Source organism: Lepidochelys kempii, chromosome 1 (assembly GCF_965140285.1).
Source record: "Lepidochelys kempii isolate rLepKem1 chromosome 1, rLepKem1.hap1, whole genome shotgun sequence".
Classification (NCBI taxonomy): Eukaryota; Metazoa; Chordata; order Testudines; family Cheloniidae; genus Lepidochelys; species Lepidochelys kempii.
Genome location: NC_136380.1, coordinates 27,142,738 through 27,169,627, shown reverse-complemented (window position 1 = coordinate 27,169,627; position 26,890 = coordinate 27,142,738). Strand labels below are relative to the sequence as shown.

The 26,890-nt window shown below is 41.6% G+C and overlaps 1 protein-coding gene across 5 annotated transcripts in view; it reads right to left on the bottom strand.

Moving 5' to 3' along the window:
* FAT3 (FAT atypical cadherin 3) overlaps positions 1 to 26,890 on the bottom strand; it is a 559,302-nt gene that overhangs the window by 96,713 nt on the left and 435,699 nt on the right. For 4 of the 5 annotated variants that reach the window (XM_073336876.2, XM_073336917.2, XM_073336926.2 and 1 more), the window contains exons 9-13: positions 25,968 to 26,178; positions 13,123 to 17,196; positions 3,599 to 3,795; positions 2,657 to 2,810; positions 1,031 to 1,264 (exon numbers count right to left, since the gene is read on the bottom strand). In XM_073336876.2, the coding sequence (XP_073192977.2) occupies positions 1,031 to 1,264; positions 2,657 to 2,810; positions 3,599 to 3,795; positions 13,123 to 17,196; positions 25,968 to 26,178 (4,870 nt within the window). The remainder of the gene's footprint in view (positions 1 to 1,030; positions 1,265 to 2,656; positions 2,811 to 3,598; positions 3,796 to 13,122; positions 17,197 to 25,967; positions 26,179 to 26,890) is intronic. The other variant, XM_073336944.2, reaches the window with a different exon arrangement.

The window sequence follows — 26,890 nt, the reverse complement described above, 5'->3', positions numbered from 1 at the left end:
TTCATACACATGAGAAAAATGCTAATTAAAACAGCAGTGGAAAATAAAAACACTGGGTTTGCAACACATGTATTGGCTAACTAACAGTAATTGTTTTGCACTACTGGGCAGTAGAATAAACTGTAATTGTGATTTTTCAACCAAGGAGCATAATATATTCTTTATAGATAAAGTAATAAATGTTTGCAGCTTATTATTTAACTTTACTGAATGCAGCAAATTTAAACTAGCAACCTTAACAATAGAGGACACTACCAGCATCTATTATAATCCAGAAAAATATGAACAAAAAGTATTTCCATTCAGTGGAAGATCCTGGTTTGTAGGTAACATCACTCATGCCATGATTTCATAAAACATCTCCCAAAAATAAAGCAGAGAAAAGAAAAAACTGTCAGACTCTATATTTATTTACCTGAAACAAATTAGATGAAAAAGAGCAAAGGCTTTTACAAATTAATACTTGTGTTACAAGACAAAAAAATTGTGCCTAGATTTCATGATTAAGTTCTTCACATAACAAAAGACTGAAATTAAAAAAAAACAAACCAGTAAGAAAATAACCAGAGTATCTCCAGTGTAAACAATAACAGACTAAAATTATAACAAAGCTGTGATGTATCAAGACCTATATTTCTCTACCTAGCAATAGATTTCTACTGGCATATAACTATACTACATGCATAACACAAAAACAGGCATGGAGAACTTCAGCTCCAAAAGAACTTGAGACCTTTATAGCACAAAAGTTTAAACTTAACCCTAAATTCATCATAACTGCTACCAGTGATCTCTACAATAAGAATATGGTGATGACAGACTTCCCTGGCCACTGCAATACTTATACATCTATGACACCATGCCACATTCAACAATGGGCAGCAGCAAAGGGGATAACAAAGGGGAGAGGAAGAAAAAGCAGAAGAGGTGAATAAGGAGAGAAACAGGGAAGAGGAAGGTGCCATCTCTGTCGCAATTCCACCAACCCATGCATTTTTCCTAGTTATTCTTAGTAATATTGCTCACTTACCTACATCAGGATCCGTGGCCTGGACTCTTGTTAACAAAGCTTTAGTGGCTGTATTCTCATAGACACATGCGGTGTAATGATCAGTAGAAAACATTGGTGGATTATCATTGACATCTTCCAGAAAAAGGTAGATTTCTGACTGGCAGAACCTGCCACCGCCATCTGTTGCCCTGGCAATCAAGTTGTACACAGGGATTTTCTCTCTGTCTAAAAGGGCCGAGGTTTTCAACTCACCTAAAATTGGGTACAAGCAGTGATCATCATTATAATATTACAGAATATCCATTTTTAGATATTGTAAGCACCAGAAAGATCACATATTTTTCAGGAATTAAAAGAAAAAAAGAGGGGGGGGGGGAAAGAAACAACAACAGTATCCATCACTGAAAAGCATACAAAATCCTGAAAGTTTCATTTTTACTTCTGTTTATCCACCATAGTTAACTGCCAGTACAAATGCAGTAGCGTAAGCCAATCTGGATGACCTTCAAAGCCCTACAATTTCACCCATGGCTGAGAGTATAATAAACAATATTTTTCATGTCTGCCTTTTGGTTACTCTCATAATCTCCATGGCTCTCTAGATTTCTAAACACATAAATGCACTGTAAATCTACTGATGACAGCAAAGATAATCAAATGTAAAGGGCCATAATGCTGATCTTTGCCAAAAAACAACTCAAGCGTCTCAGTGGGTGCCTGCGCCTTCCAGTTTAGATCAGATCTCTCATTCTCAGATACACACACGTTATAGACCAATGAAAGGACACAGGTCTGACCCTGGGCATTAAGAGCAACAATAAGGTAGATTGTTCATATTCCACAAGTTTTCAATATTATCTGCTTCTTATAAAACAAAGAAATAGTCTTCAACCATTAACGTATCAGCAAAGCATCTGGTACTAGCCAGCAGGACCGATTTAGTCTTTTATATGCCAGATCCCATATTTAAATGGATTACACTTTATTCTGATAGGGGACAATAACCCACCTTTAAAATACTAAAAACCTCCCACTGCTTCAACCTCTGTCATTTATGGTAACAAAACAGTACCACCAGATGCAGTTGCCTCCGGTTTTTAAACCACGTATCAAATCAGCAATACCCCCACAACACTCCAACATGCTAACAAATACTATATCCATGGCCCTTCCTCCCCAAAAGCCTGGATGAAAAGATAGTCCTTGCCACATGTCCTGAAGATTGACACATTCAGGCTATTTTAGACATGGGTGGAAGAAATGATTGCCAAAGCTGAAGGCTTTTTGTAAACATTCTGCCAGCAGCTCCCTGTCTTTTATACCAAGTGGGCTCCAGCTCAAGGCCTCTGATGCCCACAACTGGTTTGAAGGTCTTGCTGGGAAACAGGAGGGTTAAATCCTCCCCAATGGATGGAATATCCAAGGTGGCTATGAAAGGGGTTCCTTCTCCTCTACTGTCCTATAACTGTCACCTTCAAAGTGGACATAAATGCCTGCAATATTATAAACTGACAGCAGAAGTTCAGATTTCCACATGTGACACTTTAATGGAAAATGCATTAGCAGTAATTGGCGAGAACTCTGGCCCCAACTGGTGGCCGGGGTTAGCAATGTCATTCAGAGACAAAAGTTTTGTCACCTTACCGCTTTCTGGATCTAAAAAAAATTTATTGTTCCCAGGCCCGAACAGCGAATAGCGAATTTCACCATTGGATCCGATGTCTGCATCCTTGGCGCTGATCTTAAGGATGACTTTGTTTGATGGAATGTCTTCAGGAAATAATGCTGTGTATGCAAACTAGGGACAAAAGCACAAAACACAGGGGATGCAAGAGCAGCAGTTAATATTATCTTTGCACAAACATCATTTTGCATGGTTACTCTCTATGGTGCATGCACTTACAAGTATCTTCAACATTTTTATACAAAAGAAACAACTTTTCTTAAGGAACTTTAACTCATTAGTATAAGTTCTAAAGTTTTTTAAGTATCACAACAACAACAAAAATTAAAAGCATTAATAGGACTGCAAAGGTGTTAGGAATAAAAAGGCAGCCACACCTTATACACTGCCTACCCTGACTTTTCCTTGAACATTCCCCTCATTTCACTACTGTAGCAGGACAACTGCACCCTTGACGGTGAATGTGGGAGCGCAAGGACAGGACACAGGTAATTTTACCACTGTATCATCTGTGCTCAGAGTAGGTCTAGATATCATGGTGGTTAAAATGCCAGAGGCTACCTGTGCCCGGTCTATACTAATCCTCTCACCATTGTTACCACTAGAGGAGCTGCATCAACAATAATCTAACCTTACTGCACAATAAGAAAACTACCAGTGTGGAGAAGGCCCAGTTCCTCTAGCTCCACTGCTATGTTCTCTAAAACACTATTCTTCCACCTGCTTTAGTGAAACTATCTACTCCCACCAGTGCCTCCCAGAACACGTCAGGCCACTGAACTGAGAACTTACCATAAATGCAGCTAAGAAATGAAACTGGAAAGCAATGATAAATAATAATGAACTTATAGGAAATCTTTATGTCCAGTAAAATATTACACAACTAAAATTTGCTGACTAACCTGATCACAGACAGGACTATTATCATTAACATCCGTGACCGTCACTTCCACAGCAGCTTGCGTTACAAAGAGGCCATCGGTAGCAGTGATGTTCAGAAAATAAATGTCTTGTTCTTCCCGATCTAGTGGTCTCTTCACGTAAACCTTCCATTCATTCTGAACCAGTCCCAAGGCAAACTTCCCTTTGGGATTCCCTCCTACAAGAGGCAATGGGGGCCTATCAGAACTTTGCACTCATTCAAACATAAACACAAGATGCAGCTTAAAGGTGCCACAAGTAAGTAGCTATCTTTTCTCCTCATACAATGATAAGTGCTTTCAAACTGGCAAACTTTGGAAATCTGTAATAAGATTATGCTCCCGGGCATTTGTGGTCCCTTGTATGAAAGTAGAACACTAATATCAAAAGAAAACAAAATCCGTTTAGCAGAGCTCAAGATGATCTCGTTTAGTTCTCCTAAAGGGCAATCAAATTCAAACTGTGAACAATCAATAGTCTTCTCAGGATGGTACAATTGTCTTTCCACTTAGTCTCAAGAGAGTCTGTAATACACTATAGCTCTTGTTACCAAGACAATTTCATTAGCTGTTGATTATGCAATCAAGGAATGGCAGTAGGTTCTATTAAGGAATCCTTTAATGAAAGCTTTATCATACAGCTGTGCTGTTCTTATACTCATTAGGATTCTAGTTTTAAAAAAAAAGTTTACATGACCCAGGAAGACACATTAGTATTAAATAGCCCTAACGAGGGGTCATTTAAAGAGCAGTTCAAAGATAAGCATTGCAATTAGATCACATTTATCAGAGAGTGAAAGCTAGCGAAAGCCAGCCAGGAGTGAAGGAGGTGAAGCAGAACAGCTTTTCATTATGCTGAAACACTGACACCGAACCTGGCAATATTACTTTTCCACATCATTAAATTGCATGGAGAGAAAAGCAGCTTGTACAGAGAAAGACTCGTCCCCATCATCCTCAGAGAGGGAAATAATGTTATTTCACACACTGAAGGATACAAGGAATTAAAAGTGACGTGAAAAGGGGCATGGTTCTTTGTCAATAACATTTCTAATGCTTATTTACACCTGCATTTGAAATGATATAATCCCCTAACTCTTCTATAAGAAGATCACCTTCAGTTACCTTCCTTTGATGTAGCCTGTTCTCCAACCTTTGTCTTTAAGTTGTCAGATTGGACTGGAAATTCTTTTGGGTCGGGTTATCACGACTTCCTATCTGTGTGTACAGCTCCTAGAACATGCCTGGTCTGTAAAACTAGATGTATACATTCACCATATTCAGGCAGAATGGCATCTGTTTATAATGAACTCAGATGCTGCATGAATTGAATGGGGAGACGGAAATGCCCCACATTGTTTCAGTGAGCAAATTACAACTCAGGCTAACCCGCTATTTAAGCTTTTCCCACTGGGTGAAGTTTGCTACTGTTCTCTTAAAGGGAGACTGCAAAGGTTAAAAAAAAAGTGTGGGGGGGGCCTTCTGCCCTCCTTCTTTGTGATGTATAAAGGCAGCCCAAATGGTGTCTTTTCATTAAATTTTTTTTTCTCCTCAGCAATATCAAGAATGTAAAGTCTGGTGTTCCTTGGCTTTGCTGGAGGGCTCACTCAGTGTCTTAGATGTGTGTTGTGAGATCTCTTGGCCCCAATGAAAAAGGCAGGTTTTTAATCTTTTCTCCCAACTATTTATGTGAGTATGTTAGAAAATAGGCATTAACAAAAACATAGAAAAGAGAAAAAGTTATAAACGGTCGGAATAAAAAAAATCACTCTCCCCCTGTGATCACACCACTTTATTAGGTGTGACTACCTAGCATCTCAGATATCATAACTCTGCCAGTTCTCCATGAAGTCTCTCAGGGGCCTGTTCTACGTTATGAAATTAGGTTGGTATAACTACATCGCTCAGGGGTGTGAAAAATCCACACCCCTGAGTGACACACTTAAAATGATCTAACCCCCAGCGTAGACAGCACTAAATGGATAACAGAAATCTCTCATTGATCTAGCTACTACGTCTTGGGGAGGTGAAATACCTATGCTTTCCCATCAGCATAGGTAGTGTCTTCATTGAAGTACTAGAGCGGCACAGCAAACTTAAAACCGAACAAAAAGGTTGAATGCATATGTTAAGCCTTGTGTGTATATCAAACACCAGAAAATGAGGGCACACACTCGGTCCCACCGCTCTTTTGCTTTAAATATTCAAGCTTTTTCAAACTGGCCTATCTCCATTAAAATTAATGGAGTGATGTCTGGCCCTAAGTCTTTATTGCTAGACAACACTATTTGTACCAACCTATAATTGATTTGAGAAATAATTTTGTGATTTAAAAGATGTTTAGCTTATTGATCAGCCATATATTTTATAGAACCTTTAGACTGAGTGTGTGCATTTGTATTCAAGTATAAAATTAGTATATCAAACATTTAACTATTTTCTGTTTATAGCAAACCACTGGACACAGGTTCCAATCCTGAAAGGTCCTGAACTCCCAGTGACTTCTGTGAGAGCACAGAATGCTCAATGACAGGCCAAATCAGGCCCTTGCTGAAGCTGTGTTGTGACAAAAAATGGATTTCCCCAAAAGAGGATCCATTGTATTTCATTATGCAACATGGGCTGGATCCAAAGACCAGTCAAGTCACTGACCACTGACTTGACTGAACTATGAAGCACATCCTAATCAGGTTATCAAGAAAGGTTTAATGATTAACATTAAAATATCTCCATTTAAGTTCAGCATCCGGGTAAAGAAGCATAATTTTTCTCCACAGCTGGTTGCGAACCAGTCATAGCAAGAATTCTTTATAATATAAAAAAAACAGCCTTAAATATATGTGTTTAACTTCATGGTGGCTTTCAATACTTCTCTGCACTGTACATGAGAGTTACATGTACATGCTTTGGTTAAAGCAAATGATTAACAAGCTTCAGTTAACATGAAGCAGTATACCCACCTCATGTATATCCCATTGCAAAGTAAAGAGGAGAGGTAAAATCTTTAATCAGTTGGGTGGTTGGTCCTGCTAATAGTAACACCAGCCTTGAACAACTCTATAGTCATTACTGCTGTGTTGTTCATGAAATAACTTTTATATCATACGCTGTGAATTATGGGAGCATGTATAAAATGTTTGGGTCTTTAAGATCCCACATTTCTTTCCTTTATTCTATTAGGAGATTCATCTGACTGACCAAGAAACCTTAGTGATAAACAGGTTTCAGAGTAACAGCCGTGTTAGTCTGTATTCGCAAAAAGAAAAGGAGTACTTGTGGCACCTTAGAGACTAACCAATTTATTTGAGCATAAGCTTTCGTGAGCTACAGCTCACTTCATCGGATGCATACTGTGGAAACTGCAGAAGACATTATATACACAGCTTTATAATAGCTTAGCTATTATAACATTATAATAGCTTAGCTATTACCAGCAGGAGAGTGGGGTGGGAGGAGGTATTGTTTCATGGTCTCTGTGTATATAATGTCTTCTGCAGTTTCCACAGTATGCATCCGATGAAGTGAGTTGTAGCTCACGAAAGCTTATGCTCAAATAAATTGGCTAGTCTCTAAGGTGCCACAAGTACTCCTTTTCTTTTAGTGATAAACAGAAAACATGTGAATCAAAGGATTGATTCATATGTCTCTTCCTTTTTGGTTATCATTATCCTTCCTTTCTCCATTGCTCAGCACTGGTGCTACATTTTGCTGATGAAAGACTGAAGGCATATGATAAAATGTCACAGAAATAATGAGCTGTAAACAGTAAAATACTGTCAGGGAAATATTCTTAAAAGGAAAGGATAAAAATAAGCTGTGGTTCATGGAACCATTTTCTAGCACTCATATGTATGTCCTGCTGCAGATCTCATTCTGCAATGATTAATTAACTTTTCCACTAACATAGTTAAGCAGATTCTGTGTCCTCAGGGCATTCTAATTAATTAGTTTTTCACTCTGAATAATGTAGAATTTTTAAACGGACGCCTCCTGACTACAAGTATTAATGGATTCTTTAAAATCTGTTGGCAGTTTTCTTATGTTCTGCTTTGAATGTCACAACACTGAAGTGTTAGCTAAAAATAAAGGCAACTTTTTTGAATTACTTTTGAGGCTAAGGCCTGGTCTACATAAGGGGGGGGGGGGTATGGATCTAAGATACGCAACTTCAGCTACGAGAATAGCGTAGCTGAAGTTGACGTTCTTAGATCGACTTAGAATCACTTACTTCGCGTCCTCGCAGCGCGGGATCGATGGCGGCGGCAGCTCCCCCGTCAATTCCGCTTCCGCCTTTTGCCATGGTGGAGTTCCGGAGTCGACGGCAGAGCGATCAGGGATCAATTTATCGCGTCTACACTAGACACGATAAATCGATCCCCGATAGATCGATCACTACCCGCCGATCCGGCGGGTAGTGCAGACATGGCCTAAGAGAATCTGCATAATCTTTCATCTTTTGTTACTTGAAGTTTGACTAATGGCCTATTCCCCCATGCCCTACTCAGCACATGGTACAAAACCAACTTGGGCACAAGTTTAATGAAAGAAAAAACAGCTGGATACAATGAAATCCAGAAACATGTTGATCCCAAATAAACAAATCTTGATACATATTATTACTAAAGCGCACATACGTAAGTAATAACAACTAAAAGGGTAGCTGAAAACTAGATGCTGACCACATGAGTTTTCACTGCGAAAACTATTCCCTATTTGTAGTGCATACTAGAGTGGTTAATTTATTTTGTTTCTTTCTTTGGATTTCATATTTATTTATTTAGAAATGTCTAGTGCCTATCTGGAACTGTATGTGATTTATGCATATTAAAACCAATAGAGTTTACACAAAATTTAATACAGTGCACATGCTTATTGAGTTGCCCAAATGATAAAGACAACCCACCAAATTCTACCACCACACCTTAGCTTTTGAGGACAATATTCTTATATCTGCCAATATACCTCCTCCTGCAAATACCTGAGCTCTCAGGGCTCTCAGAAGTGGCTACTGAATGACTCTAAGGGTATGTCTACACTGCAAGAAAACACCCACGGCTGGCCCATGTCAGCTGGCTTGGGTGGTGAGACTACAGAATTTCAGTATAGATGTTAAAGCTCGGGCTGGAGCTCCAGCTCTGGGACTCCACAAGGTGGGAGAATCCTAGAGCCTGGACTCCAGCCCAAGCCCAAACATCTACACCAGTGGTTCTCAACCTTTCCAGACTACAGTACCCCTTTCAGGAGTCTGATTTGTCTTGAGTACCCCAAGTTTCACTTCACTTAAAAACTACTTGCTTACAAAATCAAATATAAAAATACGAAAGTGTCCCAACACACTATTACTGACAAATTACTTCCTTTCTCATTTTTACCATATAATTATAAAATAAATCAATTGGAATATAAATATTGTACTTACATTTCAGTGTGATACTTGAGCCTGTTTTCCCACTTGTGAGTCTTTGTCTTAAGCCAGAGCCTCGGCGGTGAGGCTGAAGCCTGAGCCCCACCTCCTGGAGCATGTAACTTAGCTTCACAGGACCCACTGTGGTGTGGGGCCTCAGGCAATTGCCCTGCTTGCCCCCCCAACCCTGCACTTGTGACCCCCCAAAACCCATCCTGCGACCCCCACTGAGGATTACAACCCCCAGGTTGAGAAACATTCATCTAGATTAGTTGAATAGCCCCTGGAAGACCTCTGTATACGCCCAGGAGTATGTGTACCCCTGGCAGAGAACCACTGATCTACACTACACTTTTATAACCCTGCAGCCCAAGCCCTGTGAGCTCAAGTCAACTGACACGGGCAGCCGCAGGTGTTTTACATACCTTAAAGGACAGATCCTCAGCTCTGGTTTACTGTATCCATTGACTTCAGCAGAGCTATGGCCATTCACACTAGCTGAGGATCTGCCCAGAGGTGCTTGAAATGCACACAAAGCAAAAATAAAAATGTGCCACCCACCCCAAAATTACTCAATAAATACCAGTTGAGCTTCCCATGCAAAACAAACACAGACAAAAAGAAAATAATACTCACCACAAACAACACAAACTCTCCCTTCCAAAAAAAAATACCGAGAAAGCAGATGAATAAGGGGTCCTCCTCTCTTAATCAGAAACACAGGCAAGGGCTCCAATGACTTGCTGGATCAAAGTTATAATCTCAGCCACATTTTCTGGTTGCTTTCCCCGGATCTACCAGCATTACACCTCAGTCTCATCTGAGATGGGCATCAACCAGCTCACCCGTGCCCAGGGTCAGATGTCAGTCAGACACTGGGCTAGGCATACCGCCTCACCAGGTAGGTCAGCCACACTGAGGATGTCAGACTGAGTTCCACTGGCACACTTCGAAGCTGCTATCGCCCATGCCTCCTCACTAAGGGCCTGATCCTCTCAGCTGCTGAGCACCCTCCGTTCCCACGTTCTTCAATAGGAACTGTGGGTGCTCAACAGCTTCAAGGACAGGGATGCAATCTTAACAGCCTCAAGCAGTGGTTACGTCCAGTTACCTTAGGCCATGTCTACACAGGGACACTCAGGAAAGTGAATGTAAATCAACTAGAGGTGTGAAGTCAGTGCCCATTGTGTGTGGATGCCCTCATTAAGAAGTAAAGTGGCCCTAATTTACAGTAACTTAATCTGCCTTGAATCAGGCTTCCCCTCCACCTTGAAGGTGACTTCACACCTTTTAGTTGATTTGCCTTAACTTTCCTGAGTTTCCCCGAGCAGACAAGCCCTCAGATATCTAAATACTTTTACAAAACCTGCAATATTTGCACTAACAAGGGCATTCCCCCCTACAGTAATTACAGGGGCCTGTAGGTAATACTGCAAACACCAAGAAAACCTTCTCTATTTGTCTAAAACAATACTGACAAGTCTTCGGTAACCCACATGAAAAGGCCCATGGTTTATTGCATGCAACTGGCCAAAATTGTGCTCTCACAAGAAAAGCAACAGTGTCCCTTCCATCTCCAGCTATCACTGCTAGGGATTTGCTGATATTTAACAGCCAGCTTTTATATCGTGCCTTTCATTGGTACGGATCCCAAATTGTTTTACAAGGACTGTCAATAAATGGACAAATAGGCATCACTCTTCCACCCGTGAAATGCAAATGGCTCTGGGCTAGAAAATGGCAGCTGTTTACCAGCACAGAGCAAGCCTGAAAAACAGGTTTGAACTGAAGAACTGTATCTATGTTAAACTAAAAGTGGGAGGGGCATGTTAGTCAAGGACAGTGTTGTTATCCATATTAGAAGTTGGCCAGAACACTGAGATCATTGATGTATTCTTGGGGAAAGTATTATGAGAACTTTAGTTGTCACAAGTGGTTAGAGCTTTGATTTTATGCCTCATCTAAAAGGCGATTTTTCCACACCTTCTGTGTGTTACATGTCCTCAGGGACATGTATGAAAGGCTATTTTGAGTGCCCTAAATGCCATTCTCCTCATTTACTTTCTTTTCTCTTTAATTCAGTGATCCATACTTGCTCCAGTGAACGGCTCAGGCGTGACTGGATTTACAGAACAATATTCTGGGTCTCAAAATACCCTCAAAATGACACAGTCACTGAAAAAAATCCCCAGCTAATTTGATCTCAAGAAATGTTTAAGTCCACTAGCAAAACTCATTTTGAACTCGAAGTATGAACTGAATGTTTCATTAGTGAAAATGCAACTGTATTTTAACATTTGTTTTTTAGCCAATAGAATTAAATTTTTCTGGATGATTTTCATTCTACAATTTCCCATATCTAAGAGGATGTCTTAAAAAAATGAAGATAGCAAAGCCTCTTTGGTATTATGTTCTAGCAACTGCAATGGTATATCACATGTGCCTTTTAAACCTTTTGCTTTTTTCAGTAGCATTTTTAGAATTTTCTATGACAACTTAAAATCAGGAAGGGATAGTTTTGAAACTTTTAGGTCTTATGGGAGGAGACTGCTGTTCAACTGGTATTTTTCTCAAATGAAAGGAAGTGGATTAATACATAATGTATCTATATTGTGCTTTAGAACAGGAGATTTAAGACTGCCACAAAACCAATAGGACACCAGCATTACTATTCCAGTTTTACAAACAGGGACAATGAAGCAGGAAGTGGGTGGCAGAGTCAGGAATAGAACTCCTGTTCTTTACTCACAAAACTATCCTTCACTTCCTGTCCTTATATACTATTAAATGATACACTATTAATATACCAGTTTAGCCTTTACAGGAGCGGAAGAATTCACTTTCCAACTGAGTAAAGACTCTTTTCAAATGGTCAAAATGAATTATTAAATCACTTGAAACCTGTGGTATTTTGAATGTATATGATGACAAATCCATGTTACCTAGGACTTCACGATTGTTACCATACCACGTGCCACAGCCATTCTGCATTTGACAGCAAAAGCAGGGACAGAATTCAGATCCTCCAGCTCCAAATACACAAACCCCTGCACCACTTGAGCTAAATGAGACTTATTTTTGCCCATTACTTGTTAGCAGAATTGAGTCTATGACAAAACTGGGAGCAGTTCTAATTCTATCCAGTGCAGACAGCGGTGCATATCCACAATAACCAGGTCATTACAATATATCAGCAGCTCTGGCAGGATGAGAGGCAGGAGGAACCAAAACCTTAATCCCAAAAAAGTACTGGAGAATGCAGATAACAGACATAGGCATAGACAAAATAATCACATCCCATTCCCCTCTCCATCTCCCTTTTCCAACACATACAGACACATCTAACATTGCTCTGGAAAAAAAGAATGACAACAAATATAGCATGATAGGAACAAACAATACTACTATGCTTGGAAAAAAAATTAGTGAAATAACGTTTACACCATATACCTACTGCACAGCTGTTAACCAGAACAGCAGTGAGGAGGGTTATTGCTTCCCTGGTTTGTGATATGATGCTTCTCATAAGTGGGGAAAGTGTGGTATTCCTCCCTCACTAATTTACATTGCACATCAATTTTTCCAAAGATAATGATTTTTTAAATTGAATTTTTAAATGAAATTTTAAATGAAAATTCCCCTATCTGGAAGGGGAAAGGTTTAATTAAAAAAAAGTGCTTAGAAATGTAAGGGTTTTCCTCCTGAGAATAAATGCTGTTTATTTTCTCTGGTTGATACATTAAGTTCTGATCTTTCCCATGCTGACACATCAATCATGATGGGTTACACCTCCTTACATTGCAGCACAGCATGAAGTGCTGGGCTGTGAAATTGGTGGGGAGGGGTAGGTGGGGGGGGGAAAGAGTGACACACACACAAATCTCTTTCTATCTCTAAGCTTCACTAATTGCTACAAAATTCTGGTCAAATTAAGAACAATAAATCCAAGAGAACAATAAATCCAAGAGAAACAGAACTGACTCGCTTCCAAGCTGAAGATGTACCTGACATCCTGCTAAATCTTTCATGTCAATCTGTACTAAATCTCAGTCCTTCAATAACGGCAGGTTTCAGGAAGAAAAGGGGTTTGAAAGTTTCTTACCTGTGATATGGTAGCTAACCTGCCGGTTGACTTCAGACGTGTCTTCATCCCATGTGCTGAGAACTGCCACAACTTCACCGGGAGGGTCACTCTCTTTTACGGATCCTTTGTACACCTCGTGTTCAAAGACTGGTGTGTTGTCGTTTATGTCTGTCACAGTGACAGAGACCAAGGTGGTGGATGAAAAGGAGAAAGCTTCTCCCAGATCTGAAGCAACCACTGCAAAAGTAAAAGTGGGATTCTTTTCATGATCTAGGTCCTTCAATGTGCTGATCCACCCACTGTTGCTATCGATTGAGAAGGCTTCCATGATCTTGTCCAGATCAGATTCTGCTGAAAGAGTATATGTGACTTGCCCATTTGCACCCCAGTCTGCATCAACTGCTTTAACCTGGATAAGATTAATCCCTATTGGCATCCCTTCCATTATTACAGCTTCATAGTTGGCAGCTTCAAACACAGGCTTGTTATCATTTACATCCAACACTTTAACCTCCACATCCACAGTTAATACAATGTCCACTTTGTCAAGCTGTATGGTGGCTGCAACTTTAAAGTGAAAAGCAGGATTTGTCTCATGGTCAAGTCTCTTATCTAGCTTTATGATTCCAGTGTCTTGGTCTATGATGAAAATCCCTTCCTTGTTGTTTTCAGCTAATTCACCATTAACAGTGCTATACACAGCACCCTGGCTTGGCAAAACATGCAAAATGTCAAGGGTGCTTCCTATGAGAGTGTCTTCTGGTATTGTAAAGGAATATTGGGGTTGGGAAAAGGAAGGTAAAACAGCTTCTGGAGGTAAAACATGGATATAGACAGGAATAAGGGAATGCTTCATGGGAATGCCACCATCAACTGCTTTGACGAAGAATGACAGAACTGTGTTTTTCAGCTGGTTAAAGTTACCTTTGGTGACCATCCATCCATTGTCAGGATCAATTTCAAGCAGATCTGCCACTGAAACAGAGGCTTCACTATATAATGAATAAGTGATCCTTGAATTGGTTCCATCATCTGGATCTAATGCCTGCACTTGGGTGACCAAATGACCTTTTCCAACATCTGCTTTTACACTTGCTCTGTATTCTATTGTCAAAAACTGGGGAGTATTGTCATTCTCATCCACTACAATCACTCTCACGGTGCAGAAAGTCATTCTCCCACCTCCATCCAGGGCCCTCAAAAATATATTGATATCCCCTTCCAAAGGGTTCTCTCGGTCCAATTTCTCAGTTGTTAGGATGTGTCCATTGTTATCAATTAAGAATCGGTCCTTGGCAAAATCATTTATTATAGAGTAGTTTATTTGGCCATATATACCAGAATCTCCATCTGTCACTTTTACATGAATTACCTTAGTTCCAGGTGCAGCATTTTCTCTAACCTCTGCCACATAAATACTCTGTGAAAACACGGGGCTATAGAGGTTAGCACCAAGGATGTGAATATGCACCTGAGCTGTGCTGGTGAACAATCCATCCGAGACAGAGACATTTAAGCTATACATTGGCTCCATCCTCTGTTTCCGATGGTTAGACAGAGTTATAATGCCATTCTTGCTGTCCATTAGAAAGCTGGTCCGATCATTTCCAGACAAGATACTGTACTCCAGTCTGTCAAAATCAGAGCTGTCAGCATCAGAAGCTTGGACACAAGTCACAAAATGACCCCGAGGGGCCAGTTCACTCACGTAAGATTCATATATTAACTGGTTAAAAACTGGAGGGTTGTCATTCATATCTGTCACATAAATACTAACAAGAACTTCACTGCTCAGTGGTGGGAATCCATTATCAGCTGCTCTGACTTTTAAGCTGCACTGCTGTAATAGTTCATGATCCAACATACGGGCTGTCAGGATTAGGCCACTTGTGCTATCTATGTGAAAATAATCAGTGCTGTTAAAGGAGTCCTGGACAATTTGATACTGTATATTTTTGTTATTTTCAGAGTCTGCATCAGTAGCAACAACCTGCAACACAGGAGTCCCAATCAATGATGCTTCGGATAAGGTGGCATTATAGGCCGAGTGATCGAAAACAGGAGGATTATCATTTACATCATTAATGATTAAGTCCACAGTGACCTCAGCCCGAGCACCAGTGAGGGCATCACTGGCTCGTACTGTCATCTTAAAAACAGAATTTACTTCATAATCCAATGGGCTGATGACACTCAGAATGCCGGTATCAAAGTCAATGTTAAACTGGTTGTAGGGATCTCCATCAATGATGATATAAATGATACCCTGGCCCTCTGGGCTGGTTGCATTTATGCTAAGAATTGGGGTGTGCATTTCTATGTCTTCATTTACAGAAGCTGTATAGAAGGGCTTGTCAAATACAGGCATTGCTTTATTAACTATAGTAATAGGCAGTTCTACTGAAGCAGACAATGATGGATTACCACCATCTTTTGCAAGGATGATAACTAAATACTCTATATTAGATAAGTCAGAGTTGAAAGCTTCTCTTAAAGTGACACTACCAGTTTGTCTGTCAATTTCAAAATGCCCATAGTCTTCTTTCAGTAGATAGGAGACTTCACCATTTGCACCCTTATCTTTATCAATGGCTGTCACTCGATATATTAGGGTACCAGGCTCAGCATCAACTTGTACAGCAGCATAGTAAGGCAGCCCTACAAACACCGGAGCATTGTCATTGATGTCCTCAATGTTAACTCTGACAACCACCCTGGCCACACGGAGATGATCTAGTTCACGACTTGCCTCAACGACCAACTCATATAGCTCTTGTTTTTCTCTGTCAAAGGGGATGCCCGTTGTTTCAATGACTCCTGAGGTGGATTTGATCTTGAACTTGTTCCCTGGGTTTAATATGCCATACTTCAAGGGCTCATTGAGACGGTTTCCAACAGCATTCACCACAGCTACCTTTGTGATATTAGTGCTGTTCTCCGAAATAGAAGTGGAATAAAAACTTTGCGTAAAATGGAGCCCACTATCCATGGCTTCTTTTACCATTATGGTCACCATAGCAGTGCTGTAAAATTTCCCATCGGACACTCTTACTATAAGCATATAATGATCTTTGGAAAGAGTATTATTTTTTATGGTGAGTACCCCAGTACCTGAATCAATCAAAAAATGGTCCACATTGCCTTCGATCAGACTGTATGTTAGTTCAGGTGGAACCTCTGAATCTGGGTCTGTAGCCTTGACTTTAAGAACCTCTACACCAATGTAAGTGGGAAGAAGCAAGACTGTCTCAAACACAGCCTGACTGAAGACTGGAGGATTGTCATTGATGTCAGTTACTTCAATAGTAACTTCGACCGGACTCTCCGCTGTGAGCTGTGGATTTCCGCTATCCCTAACATGCACGTGGAAATGGAAGTGGGCTATGGTTTCATGGTCTAAATTTGCAATTGTTCTGATCGCACCAGTGCTGGAATCTACAGTGAAGTACTTCTTAGCAGTGGATTCAACAATCTGATAAACCAGCAAAGCATTCTGATTACTGTCGGCATCCGTGGCTCGTATCACCAGTGGGTTGTTGGCTGAACTCCGGACTATACTGTTTACAGGAGCAGCTTCACTTATGCTGCCTAAGTATTGGGAGAGGATAAAAACTGGCAGGTTATCATTTTCATCAAGAATCTGAATGTTGGCGGTGGCATTTGATGCCATGCCTGCCATGTTAGTTGCTTGAACAATGAGCTGGTAAGAGGAAGTGCGTTCATAATCAAGTGGCTTTTGACTGGTGATGACTCCAGAATATGGATTTATAGCAAAGGCTCCATCCACATTCCCATCCTTGACCTCATAAACTAATGTAGACTGACTGATTGCAGAGATCAAAATGACTGAAGTTCCAATATCAACATTTTCATTAACTTCTGCTTGGTATTCCTTGTGTGTGAACTTTGGATGGGAATTATCTGACATGGTCACAGAAATGCGTACAATTGCTGTTGCAGACAGTGGTGGTGAACCTTGATCAGTTACTTTGACTGACAAAACAAACTGTCCCATTGTTGTCAAGTCCGGCTCCTTCAATACTGTGATGATGCCTAAAACTGGTTCAATCTTGAACGTGTTCCCAGTGTTTCCTAAAACATAAATGTTGAAAGCTATATTAGAAGTGAAATCTTGAAAATGATGTTATAAAACTAATCTATGATACCATAGTCATTATGTTATAAAACTAATCTGACTATGATACCATAACCCACAAGTGGTCATCAGTAATACCAGTAATTGCATAGAATGAAAAAAGCAGGTAACTAAATCTGTGGCCTGAAAATCAAATAAGTGGCCTGATTTTCATAAGTACTGAGCATCCAGCAACATCCACTGTCTTCTGAAAATCAGACCATGTATTCATGTATGTAAATATGGTCCTAAGAGCCCCTTTTTGAAAATCTTGGTTTATACATTTGTTTCATATTGATTAAAACAAAGCCTTTTTCTCTATTTTTAAAGATTTTAAAATTATTTTAATGGTTACTACAGGTGCTCAATACTTCTGAAAACCACACTATTTCTATTTAGGTGCCTACACATGAATTTAAGAGCCTACCTTTAAGATCCTAGTTTTGAAAATTTGGGCAATGTATATTATGCAAAAGTAAAATGTAGGCAAATGCACCTCCCACATTATGTAATTAGACTATCAAATAGTTGCATACCTGAGACACAAAAAGGGGATCATAGGCTAACAAGCCAATTGTCTGATAAAGGGATAACAATTCATGGCCTGAAATAAAGAGGCTATTAAGCACCTGTAGAGAAGATTACTGTAGCTCAAGGCTACAAAGAACTGACTACAAAGTGTTAGAATAGAAGTTAGAAAAATTACAAGGAACAATACCATATAAAATAGGTAACAGTATCTTGTGTCAGAGAGGTTTATTATTTGATTTCTGAAGAAAGAGAAATCTAGATTAATAAGATTTTGTAGAAAATGTTTTGAGATCAGTGTTAGAATGTACAGACAGAGAGGTGACAGACTGCATAAAGGAGAAAATAATTTGTTTGGATCACAGGTTTGTGTGCTTTTTAAACTAACGTGTGATATACACTCTGACTGTTCTTCAGGAGACAGATGCAAAACTTCAGGGTCTGTCCAAGTTTTTAACTGTTACTACATGTCACCTCTATTAGGCAACATTTTTGTGTGTGGCATCTTAAGTAATTGCTTAAAATGTGGTTCATTGTGTGTGTGTGTATAAGCATACACACAAGCTTTTAGCTCCTTCTTCTCATTTTGATTCCAAAGCCAAACAGCATATATAGACCTGTACCAATTCTGAATCTTTGTTGTCAAACCATTCCCGATATCATGGTACATTATCATGGAGACTATTCCGGGGATCTTTTTTGCTAGTCAAGGACCCATGGCCACTGTAAGAACATTTCTCATACACCACTGAGTGGTAACCATTAGTAAACAGTGATCTTTTAGTGGCAACTGCTCCAGCTGTTGCGCAGAGGGCAGCATGTGTGAAAATTCCAGCTGGAGAACAAACTATGTGGCGACCCAAGAAGTAAATAAATACAGATTCTCTGAAAGCTGTAACTGACTTCTAAGACTACCCGTATTTGCTGCAGGTTCTGAGGCACAGAGGCTAGTCCAAACAGCAGAGATCAGTATGATAGTGGCTCCCACATATCAGCTATAAACACACCCGTAAGAGCGACAGAGGCCAAGGGTTATGCTAGCTAAACCAAACTTTGTGCTGTTCACTGAGAAGCCCGGGGTGCAGATTCCCACAAGGATGAGCACACTGGTAGCACTGACACACATTGCATGTGGCCGAGCAGTTTTATTTTGTTACTGCTAGCTAACAGGAATCACAGACTGATACATGTAGGGCGGGGGGGTTGTTTTTCTCCTTTAGAAATTTCTGATTAAATTATGAGACTACTGCTTTCATCATTCAAAACACTTCCTGTGAATGAAGAAGCTGTGGATGATCTGAGCCCAGCTGCTAAAATCAGCATCCTCACTGCACAGAATTTATAGGTTATAGAAACTACAGCAAATGAAGCCTCAATTTTGATGCATCTAGGATTGGAACATCTGTGGATAATGAAACCATAGGAGTTCAGTTTTATAGTAAATGGAGGCTTGAAGTCTGGAAAAGCAGACAGAGCTCATGATGAAACAGAAACAGCAGGCAGTTATAGAAGACAAACCTATATGCAAACACTTTGGAGGACAGAACTAAAATTCAAAGGGATCTAGATAAATTGGAGAACTGGGCTACAGACAAGATGAAATTAAACAAGGACAAATGCAAGGTGCTACACTTAGAGAAGAATAACCAAATGCACAAATACAGAATGGGGGATAGCTGTCTTGGCAGCAGCAGAATCTGGGAGCTGTGGTGGCTCACAACCTCAAGATGAGTCAGCAATATGATGCTGTTGCAAATAAGGCAAATGCAATTTTGGGTTGTATTAACAGAGGCAAAGCATGCAAGCCACAGGAGGGGACAGTACTGCTCTACTTGGCACTGGTTAGGCCTCAGCTGGATGTACTGTGTCCAGTTCTGGTCACTGTTGTATAGAAAGGATGTAGAGAAACTGGAAAGGATCCAGAGGCGAGAGGTGAAGATGACCAAAAGGATAGAATGCTAGCCTTATGAGCAAAGGCCGAAGGAACTGTGTACGTTTAGCTTGGAAAAGAGGACGGGGTGAAAGTAAGGAGGTACAGGCTGGTACGGTGTACCGGTAAAACGTGGCCGCCGGTACCGGTTCGTACAGCTGACTTTAAAGCGCTGCTGCCGCTGCCCGGGGGAGGGGGAACGCAAAAGGGGCAGCGACGTTAAAGCCCTGCCACGGCAAAGGACCCTACTTACAGCTTAACATTGTTGCCCCTTTTGCCCCCTCTCCTGGGCCGCTGACGGGGGCAAAAAGAGTAGCTGTCCTGGGCCCGGCAATTTAAAAGGGCCCAGGGCTCTGGCCAAAGCCCCGGGCCCTTTTGATCGCCACTGCAGCCTCAGGCAGCATGGGCCAGGCAGCGCGGATGGCCTGGCTCGGGGATGCTGACCCCCAGCCCCGCCCCTTCCGCCTGAGGCCCCGCCCCTTCCCAGCCCCCCCTACTGGTAAGAGTTCAATTTTACTTTCACCCCTTAAATATGTCATAAATATAAAGGGAAGGGCAAACACCTTTAAATTCCTCCTAGCCAGAGGAAAAACCCCTTCACCTGTAAAGGGTTAAGAAGCTAAGACAACCTCGCTGGCACCTGACCAAAATGACCAATGAGGAGACAAGACACTTTCAAAGCTGGAGGGGGACGGACGGACAAAGGGTTCCCTCTGTCTGTGTTGCTTATGCCGGGACCAGAGCAGGAATGCAGGTCAGAACTCCTGTAAAAAGTCAGTGAGCAATCTAGTTAGATATGCGTTAGATTCTGTTTTGTTTAAATGGCTGATAAAATGAGTTGTGCTGAATGGAATGTATAGTCCTGTTTTTGTGTCTTTTTGTAACTTAAGGTTTAGCCTAGAGGGATTCTCTATGTTTTGAATCTGATTAACCTGTAAGGTATTTACCATCCTGATTTTACAGAGGTGATTCTTTTACTTTTTCTTTAATTAAAATTCTTCTTTTAAAACCTGATTGCTTTTTCACTGTTCTTAAGATCCAAGGGTTTGGGTCTGTGTTCACCTAAGCAAATTGGTGAGGATTTTTATCGAGCCTTCCCCAGGAAAGGGGGTGTAGGGCTTGGGGGGGATTTTGAGGGGAAAGACATTTCCAAGTGGGCTCTTTCCCTGTTATATTTGTTGGACGCTTGGTGGTGGCAGCAATAAAGTCCAGGGACAAAAAGTAAAATAGTTTGTACCTTGGGGAAGTTTTAACCTAAGCTGGTAAAAATAAGCTTAGGGGGTTTTTCAAGCAGGTCCCCACATCTGTACTCTAGAGTTCAGAGTGGGGAAGGAACCTTGACAGAGAGACTAAGGGGGAACATGATAGTGGTCTTCAAATATGTGAAAAGCTGTGTGACGGGGTGTACTTGCCCCACACTAGAGAAGGAGGACTTAACCCCACATGGTGGGTGGAGGAAGCCACATCCCCTTGCCACTGCTGGGCATGCTCCAACTGGAGCCTCAGTATAAAAGGCCAGTTCAGTCGGGGGTGAGGAGAAAGTACGCTCATTGCAGGCTCCCTCCTCGGAGCTGCTGAAGCCCCCGATCGTGGAGGCCAAGCGCGCCGAGACCCAGGCCAAAACCTGGCTGCCCACGGAAGCCCAAGTCATTGGGAGCTCTGCAAACTGATGACCCCCAGGAGACTTGTGCATAGCAACACTAGAAAACAGGGTAGGAAGTAACTAGATTGGTCTGGTTGTGCAACCGGGACAAAGGCAGCGTGTTTCAGACGGATCCTCACTAATGTAGTGGTGAATCCACTCGCTGCTATCAGGGCCGTGGGCTGGGAATTGGTGGAGCAGGGATAGCCTGGATCCCTCTTCCCTGGCTGCCAGCAACCCCTGGGTGGCAGCCCACTTCCGCACTGTCAGCGCGATCACACAGCCTTGACTAAGAGGGCAGCCACATTGAGTCTGGCCACTAGGCCCTGAGGCTCAGGGTGGTCATTGGGACTCAGTTGCGGGGCTTTAATGCTCTTCCCCACGCCCCAAAGGGTGATGGGGTGTACTGGCTCCACAAGAAGTTGCCACAAAAAAGATAAAGAAGAACTGTTCTTTCTTGCCACAGAGGGCAGACCAAGAGGAAAAGGGTTCAAACTACAGCATAGCAGATTTAGATTAAATCTCAGGAAAAACTTCCTAACTGTAAGAACAGCAGGACAATGGAACAGATGGCCTAGGGAAGTAATGGAATCTCCTTCACTGGAGGTTTTCAAAAGGAAGCTGGATAGCCATCTGTTTTGGGTGGTTTAGACCCAACAAATCCTGCATCTTGACAGGGGCGTAGACTAGATGACTCTTGCAGTCCCCCCCTAACCCCAAGGCTCTATGATTCTGTGATGTGATATATGTAGAAAGGAGGAAAACATACAGCCTAAAAATGGCCATCTAATAACCTAAACATCATTTTATCATCACCTTATTTTCTGTCTCCATTATGTACTATATTACAATGCATTGTAGCCATATACTTACAGCACTACATTATTTATGATGTGTAGTGTGGTGGCGCCTAGAGGCCAACGAGGTTGGGGTCCCCTTGTGCTAGGTGCTGTACAAAGATATAGTAAATAACAGTATCTTCTCCAAAGAGCTTACAGTCTCACAGACAAGTCATAAAAGGTGGACAAGACAAACCAGGGGGCTGTGGGACAGACGGACTAATAAAAATAGTAGGACGTGTGCAATTCTTCACTGGTTTGCTGTCTACCTCTTTAAAAAAAGCAATAAACCAATCCCATGCCCTCACCCACACACACATTATAATAGGGAATATAAAACTATATCCCAATGAGGGAATCATGTAGGAGGAGCATGGAGGGAAGTAGATGGCTCAGGTTATGGAACAAGGAGTCTTTTATCACTAGGTTGCCGGTTGGAATCTGCTTCAGGTAGATACTCAGGTCTGGTGACCTTGAACAAAGTGATCTGCTGGCCCCTGCCCCAGTGCGAGTGGAACAGAGGCGTTCTTTTGCTACCCCCGCTACTTACACTGGGAAAGTCTCTTCTCCTCCATTTCCTCACCCATCCTTAGTCCATTTTGACTATTTAGACTGTTCTAAAACACCATTTTTTTGGCTCCCATGTTGGAAGCCACAGCAGACTGGCCAAGGATGGAACAGGCACAGAGATAGAGAGCTGGGTGCCCTCTCTCCCTGGGCTGATCCCTTAGGAAAGGGTGGAGGCATATTGGTGTGTCAGCATGGGTAACCTGAAATGCAGCTGCCTATGCTGTGCTCATTCTGTGATGACCAGGACTTAATTCTTCCAGGGTTATTAATCTATTCCCTTTCCCAAGGGCCACAATAAATAAAACGTATGGCATCTATTTCTTTCAAAGAAAAGGCCACCCGTAGAACGGTAATACACAGTGCAGAACTGTATTTCACCAACATACTCCATCTGAACATAATGCCGTGCCGCATTTATTTGTATGGCTGATGGGAGCCCTCCTAATTAATTGTGCATAGAGTCACTTGTTGTGGCAGGGAAGAAGACATCAAATCTGGCAAAAACAGCCACAGCTGTCTGTCCATAGAGCTTGAGACCAGCTCCTCCCCTAGATAGTACATTGTCTGATACTCTGCTGGAGCTGCTCACACTCTTGGCACTGGCTGACCATACTGGAACATGTTCACAGGAAGGACAGTGGGAGACAGAACCAGTAGTATGTGTAGAGAGGCAGCATGAACCAATGGATAGAATACTGGATTGGGACTCAGGAAACTGGCTTCTGTTCCCAGCTTGCTACTTATCTTGGGCTAGTCACTTCACCTCTGAGTGCTTCTGCTTCCACCCTTTATCTGTCTTGTCTATTTAGATTGTTAGCTCCTAGAGTTGAAGGCCAGAAGGGACCACCAGATCATCCTGTCTGACTTTCTGTATATGACAGGAACATCACCACCACCCAGCACCTGCACACTAAACCCAACAACCAAAATTAAACCAAAGTCCATGGGAGACCAGTCTATTATGTGCCTCAAACAGAGAATGGGAAGGAATGAGATGCCCAAGACCCCTGGAATGGCAGGGAAATGATTAAGTAAGATACCCAGATAATCCTGGCAAGTGGCTTGTACCTACATGCTGCAGAGGAAGGCAAAAAATCCCCCAAGGTCACTGCCCATCTGACCGGAGAGAAAATTCCTTCCCAACCCCACAGATGGTGATCACGGAACATGTGAGCAAGAACCAGCCAGCCAAGCATCTGAGAGAGAGACAGAGTGCTCAGTGCCACCTCAGAGCCATGGCCTTCCCTGCCCAATGTCCCATCTCCAGCTTTGGCTGTCCTTGATGAGCCAGAGGAAAGAGATTAAAAAAAACAACCCAGAATACACAGGAATCCCTTTCTGACTCCCTGCAGGTGGCTGGCTGGAACCCTGAAGCATGAGTTTTTAGGAACATAAGACAAACAGGAAGTGAGACCCAGGGCTGCTGAGCCCTGCCCCCCGCCATCACATGCAACCCCATCACACAGGGCAGGGATATTTCTGTGCACCTGAACCCTTCCTAGTTCAATGTTCCTGATCTGAATTGGGGCCTCTAGAGGATACCATGATACAAATAATAAACCTGCATTCTGACCACATGCATAAATAATATATATGATTACTTAGACTGTCCAGCTTGGCTGCTTTTCAGGTCTGTATTTAACTGTTTTCTGTTTCGAACAACTTACAACATTATCTTCTTATTTGTTTAAGGAAGTGAAATTCCAATTCCTGTCATTGTTACAAAGCCTCCAGAGTAGAGACGGGTGAACAAGAAAGAGGGTTCCTTAGGGTTTGTCACCATGAGAAAGTTGCATGGTTTAATTTAAGGTGTGTAGTGCATAAAGCTGTACAGGCACTCTTATTTTGGGTTGAGCGAGGCTTATTTCAGTTTAGTTGAACCTGTTCCTAATAGACTTAAACAACACAAGACAGAGCCAAGAAAATATTTTTGCTCAGGGCTGGGTATGTAGCCTTAGTTTTTCTGGAAAAGCTAAGACTACATAAATAGCACAAAAAATAAAGATTGTGTGGCCACTGGAAAACTCTTGATCTCTCACTGAAAAGTGAAGAGGATTATTTAGATACTTTGGAAACTGGCTCAGATGTTGAACTTTCTGAACTGCGTTTTAATAGGTATGCTTAGTGTTTGTCTATTAATATGTTTATGATACTAAGAATAATGGGCAAGATCCTCGGCTGGTGTAAATTTGCATGGCTCCACTGAAGTGAATGGGTCTCTAGGAGAGCATAAGTGCCACCTGAATAGATCAGTCTGCAAGATCAAGGTCTAATAAGTGAAGTCTGTGTCTTGATTAATCATTGGGACCATCATGGAGTATGGGATTCCTCCTCTTTGTGATCTACAGTTGAGAAGTGTGATATAGGTGCCAAGCATTATTATTATTAAAATGGAAAATTCACATTATTTCGAAGTGCAGAGTGCAGCAGCAACACAAAAGCAATCTAAGAGATAGGATTTTCCATTTTCTCACTTTTCCCAAGTATCTCTACTGAATGCATACTAATTTCCGGCTTTGGAAATGGTTTCTAAATTCAAATCTATAAAAGCAATAAAATGTTCACCTCTTACATATATATGCATACACCCAGAAATGCATTAGGGAAATTAAACCATGAAAAATACAGATTGACAGCCTTGGAGATTCACATCTCCAAGAGGGATATCATACTCTATGCCGGCAAAAGTGGCCTCAGTCTCCCTGCTCCTCTGATTAAAATGTCAGCAAAGATGCCAGTTAGCACCAGCTGTCATTGTGTTAGTTTATGATGAAGCCATCCTGTCCACTGCACTAGAATGCGGCTCCCACTGGCCACGGTTTGCCGCTCCCGGCCAATGGGGGCTGCGGGAAGCGGCACGGGCCAAGGGACGTGGGAGCCGCGATCGGCCGAACCTGCGGACGCGGCAGGTAAAAAAACCAGTCCAGCCCACCAGGGGCTTTCCCTGAACAAGCGGTGGACTGGCTTTGAGAACCACTGACCTAGAGGTAGAAGTCTCAGTAGCCATCTAATTAAAATGAAGTCAGCTCTCTCTGATCAGTAGCTTAAATGTGGAAAACAGCAGACAAGAATTTGTACTTTTTGTACACTTTCATCAGGGGATAGCTAGGATCAAGAATCCGTAAAGATTTCTTAGTGTTACCCTATCTCTAATATAATCACTCTTTTCAGTTTATAGAATGCATCATATTGCAGCCTTTTCTGTCCCTGTCCTCTAACCTGCTTCCATAGTGTAGATAAGCTCTGCGTTTTCTCCTTTGTCTTTATCCAAAGCAGTGACCTGCAAAACAGCAGATCCAATAGCTGCTGACTCATACACCGAAGCTTCATACAAAGGACTGGTGAAGTAGGGACTGTGATCATTGGAATCTTCCACATTTATGATGACTCTGGCCAGGTTTCTTCTATAAGGAAACTCCTGATCTCGAACCTATAGAAAAAATGCAGGAGAAACATCTTGAAATACCTTTATTAGCAGTAATAATAACTATCTGAGCCCTGGCAATGTGCTCCTTGCTGTACATTACACTAAGTACAGACTTTTTCCATTCTGAAGGCCTTAAAATCTAAAAGACAGACAAACAGAAGAGATGGCACAAAGCGAGAAATCAAGAGGAGAAAAAGGACTGGAGGGTATTTTTAAATTTAATTTGTTATAAATTTATTCCTGGTGCCCCCACACTGAAGATGTAGATTTTTAAACTGATACAAAATAATGCCGTAAAGTCTCATTTGATGTTCAGTTTTGAGTTTGTGCCAAAGGTTCTCTGATGCTGACAAATACAATATAAACTGCGATGTGCCACGCCCCTCATTGCCACCATAGCAGGGGAACAAAGCAGCAGTATGTACAGTGCACATCTACGTAGCTTTGTACCTTCTTTCCAAAAAAATGTATGGGATTGCACACACAATGACCAAAGATATAGTTATCTAATCGTTTGCATGTAAAAATCCAATTTGCGCATACAGGTACGTGTGGATTTTTGTATCAGCAAATATGTGCATACATTTTTGAAGATCATGGTACCCAGGGTAAAAAGGACAGTATTGATCCTACGGGGTGCTGAGCACTCTTCACTTAGACTGCAGTCAGTGGGGACTGATCAAACCTCGCAAGAGGGACTCAATACCTTGCAGAC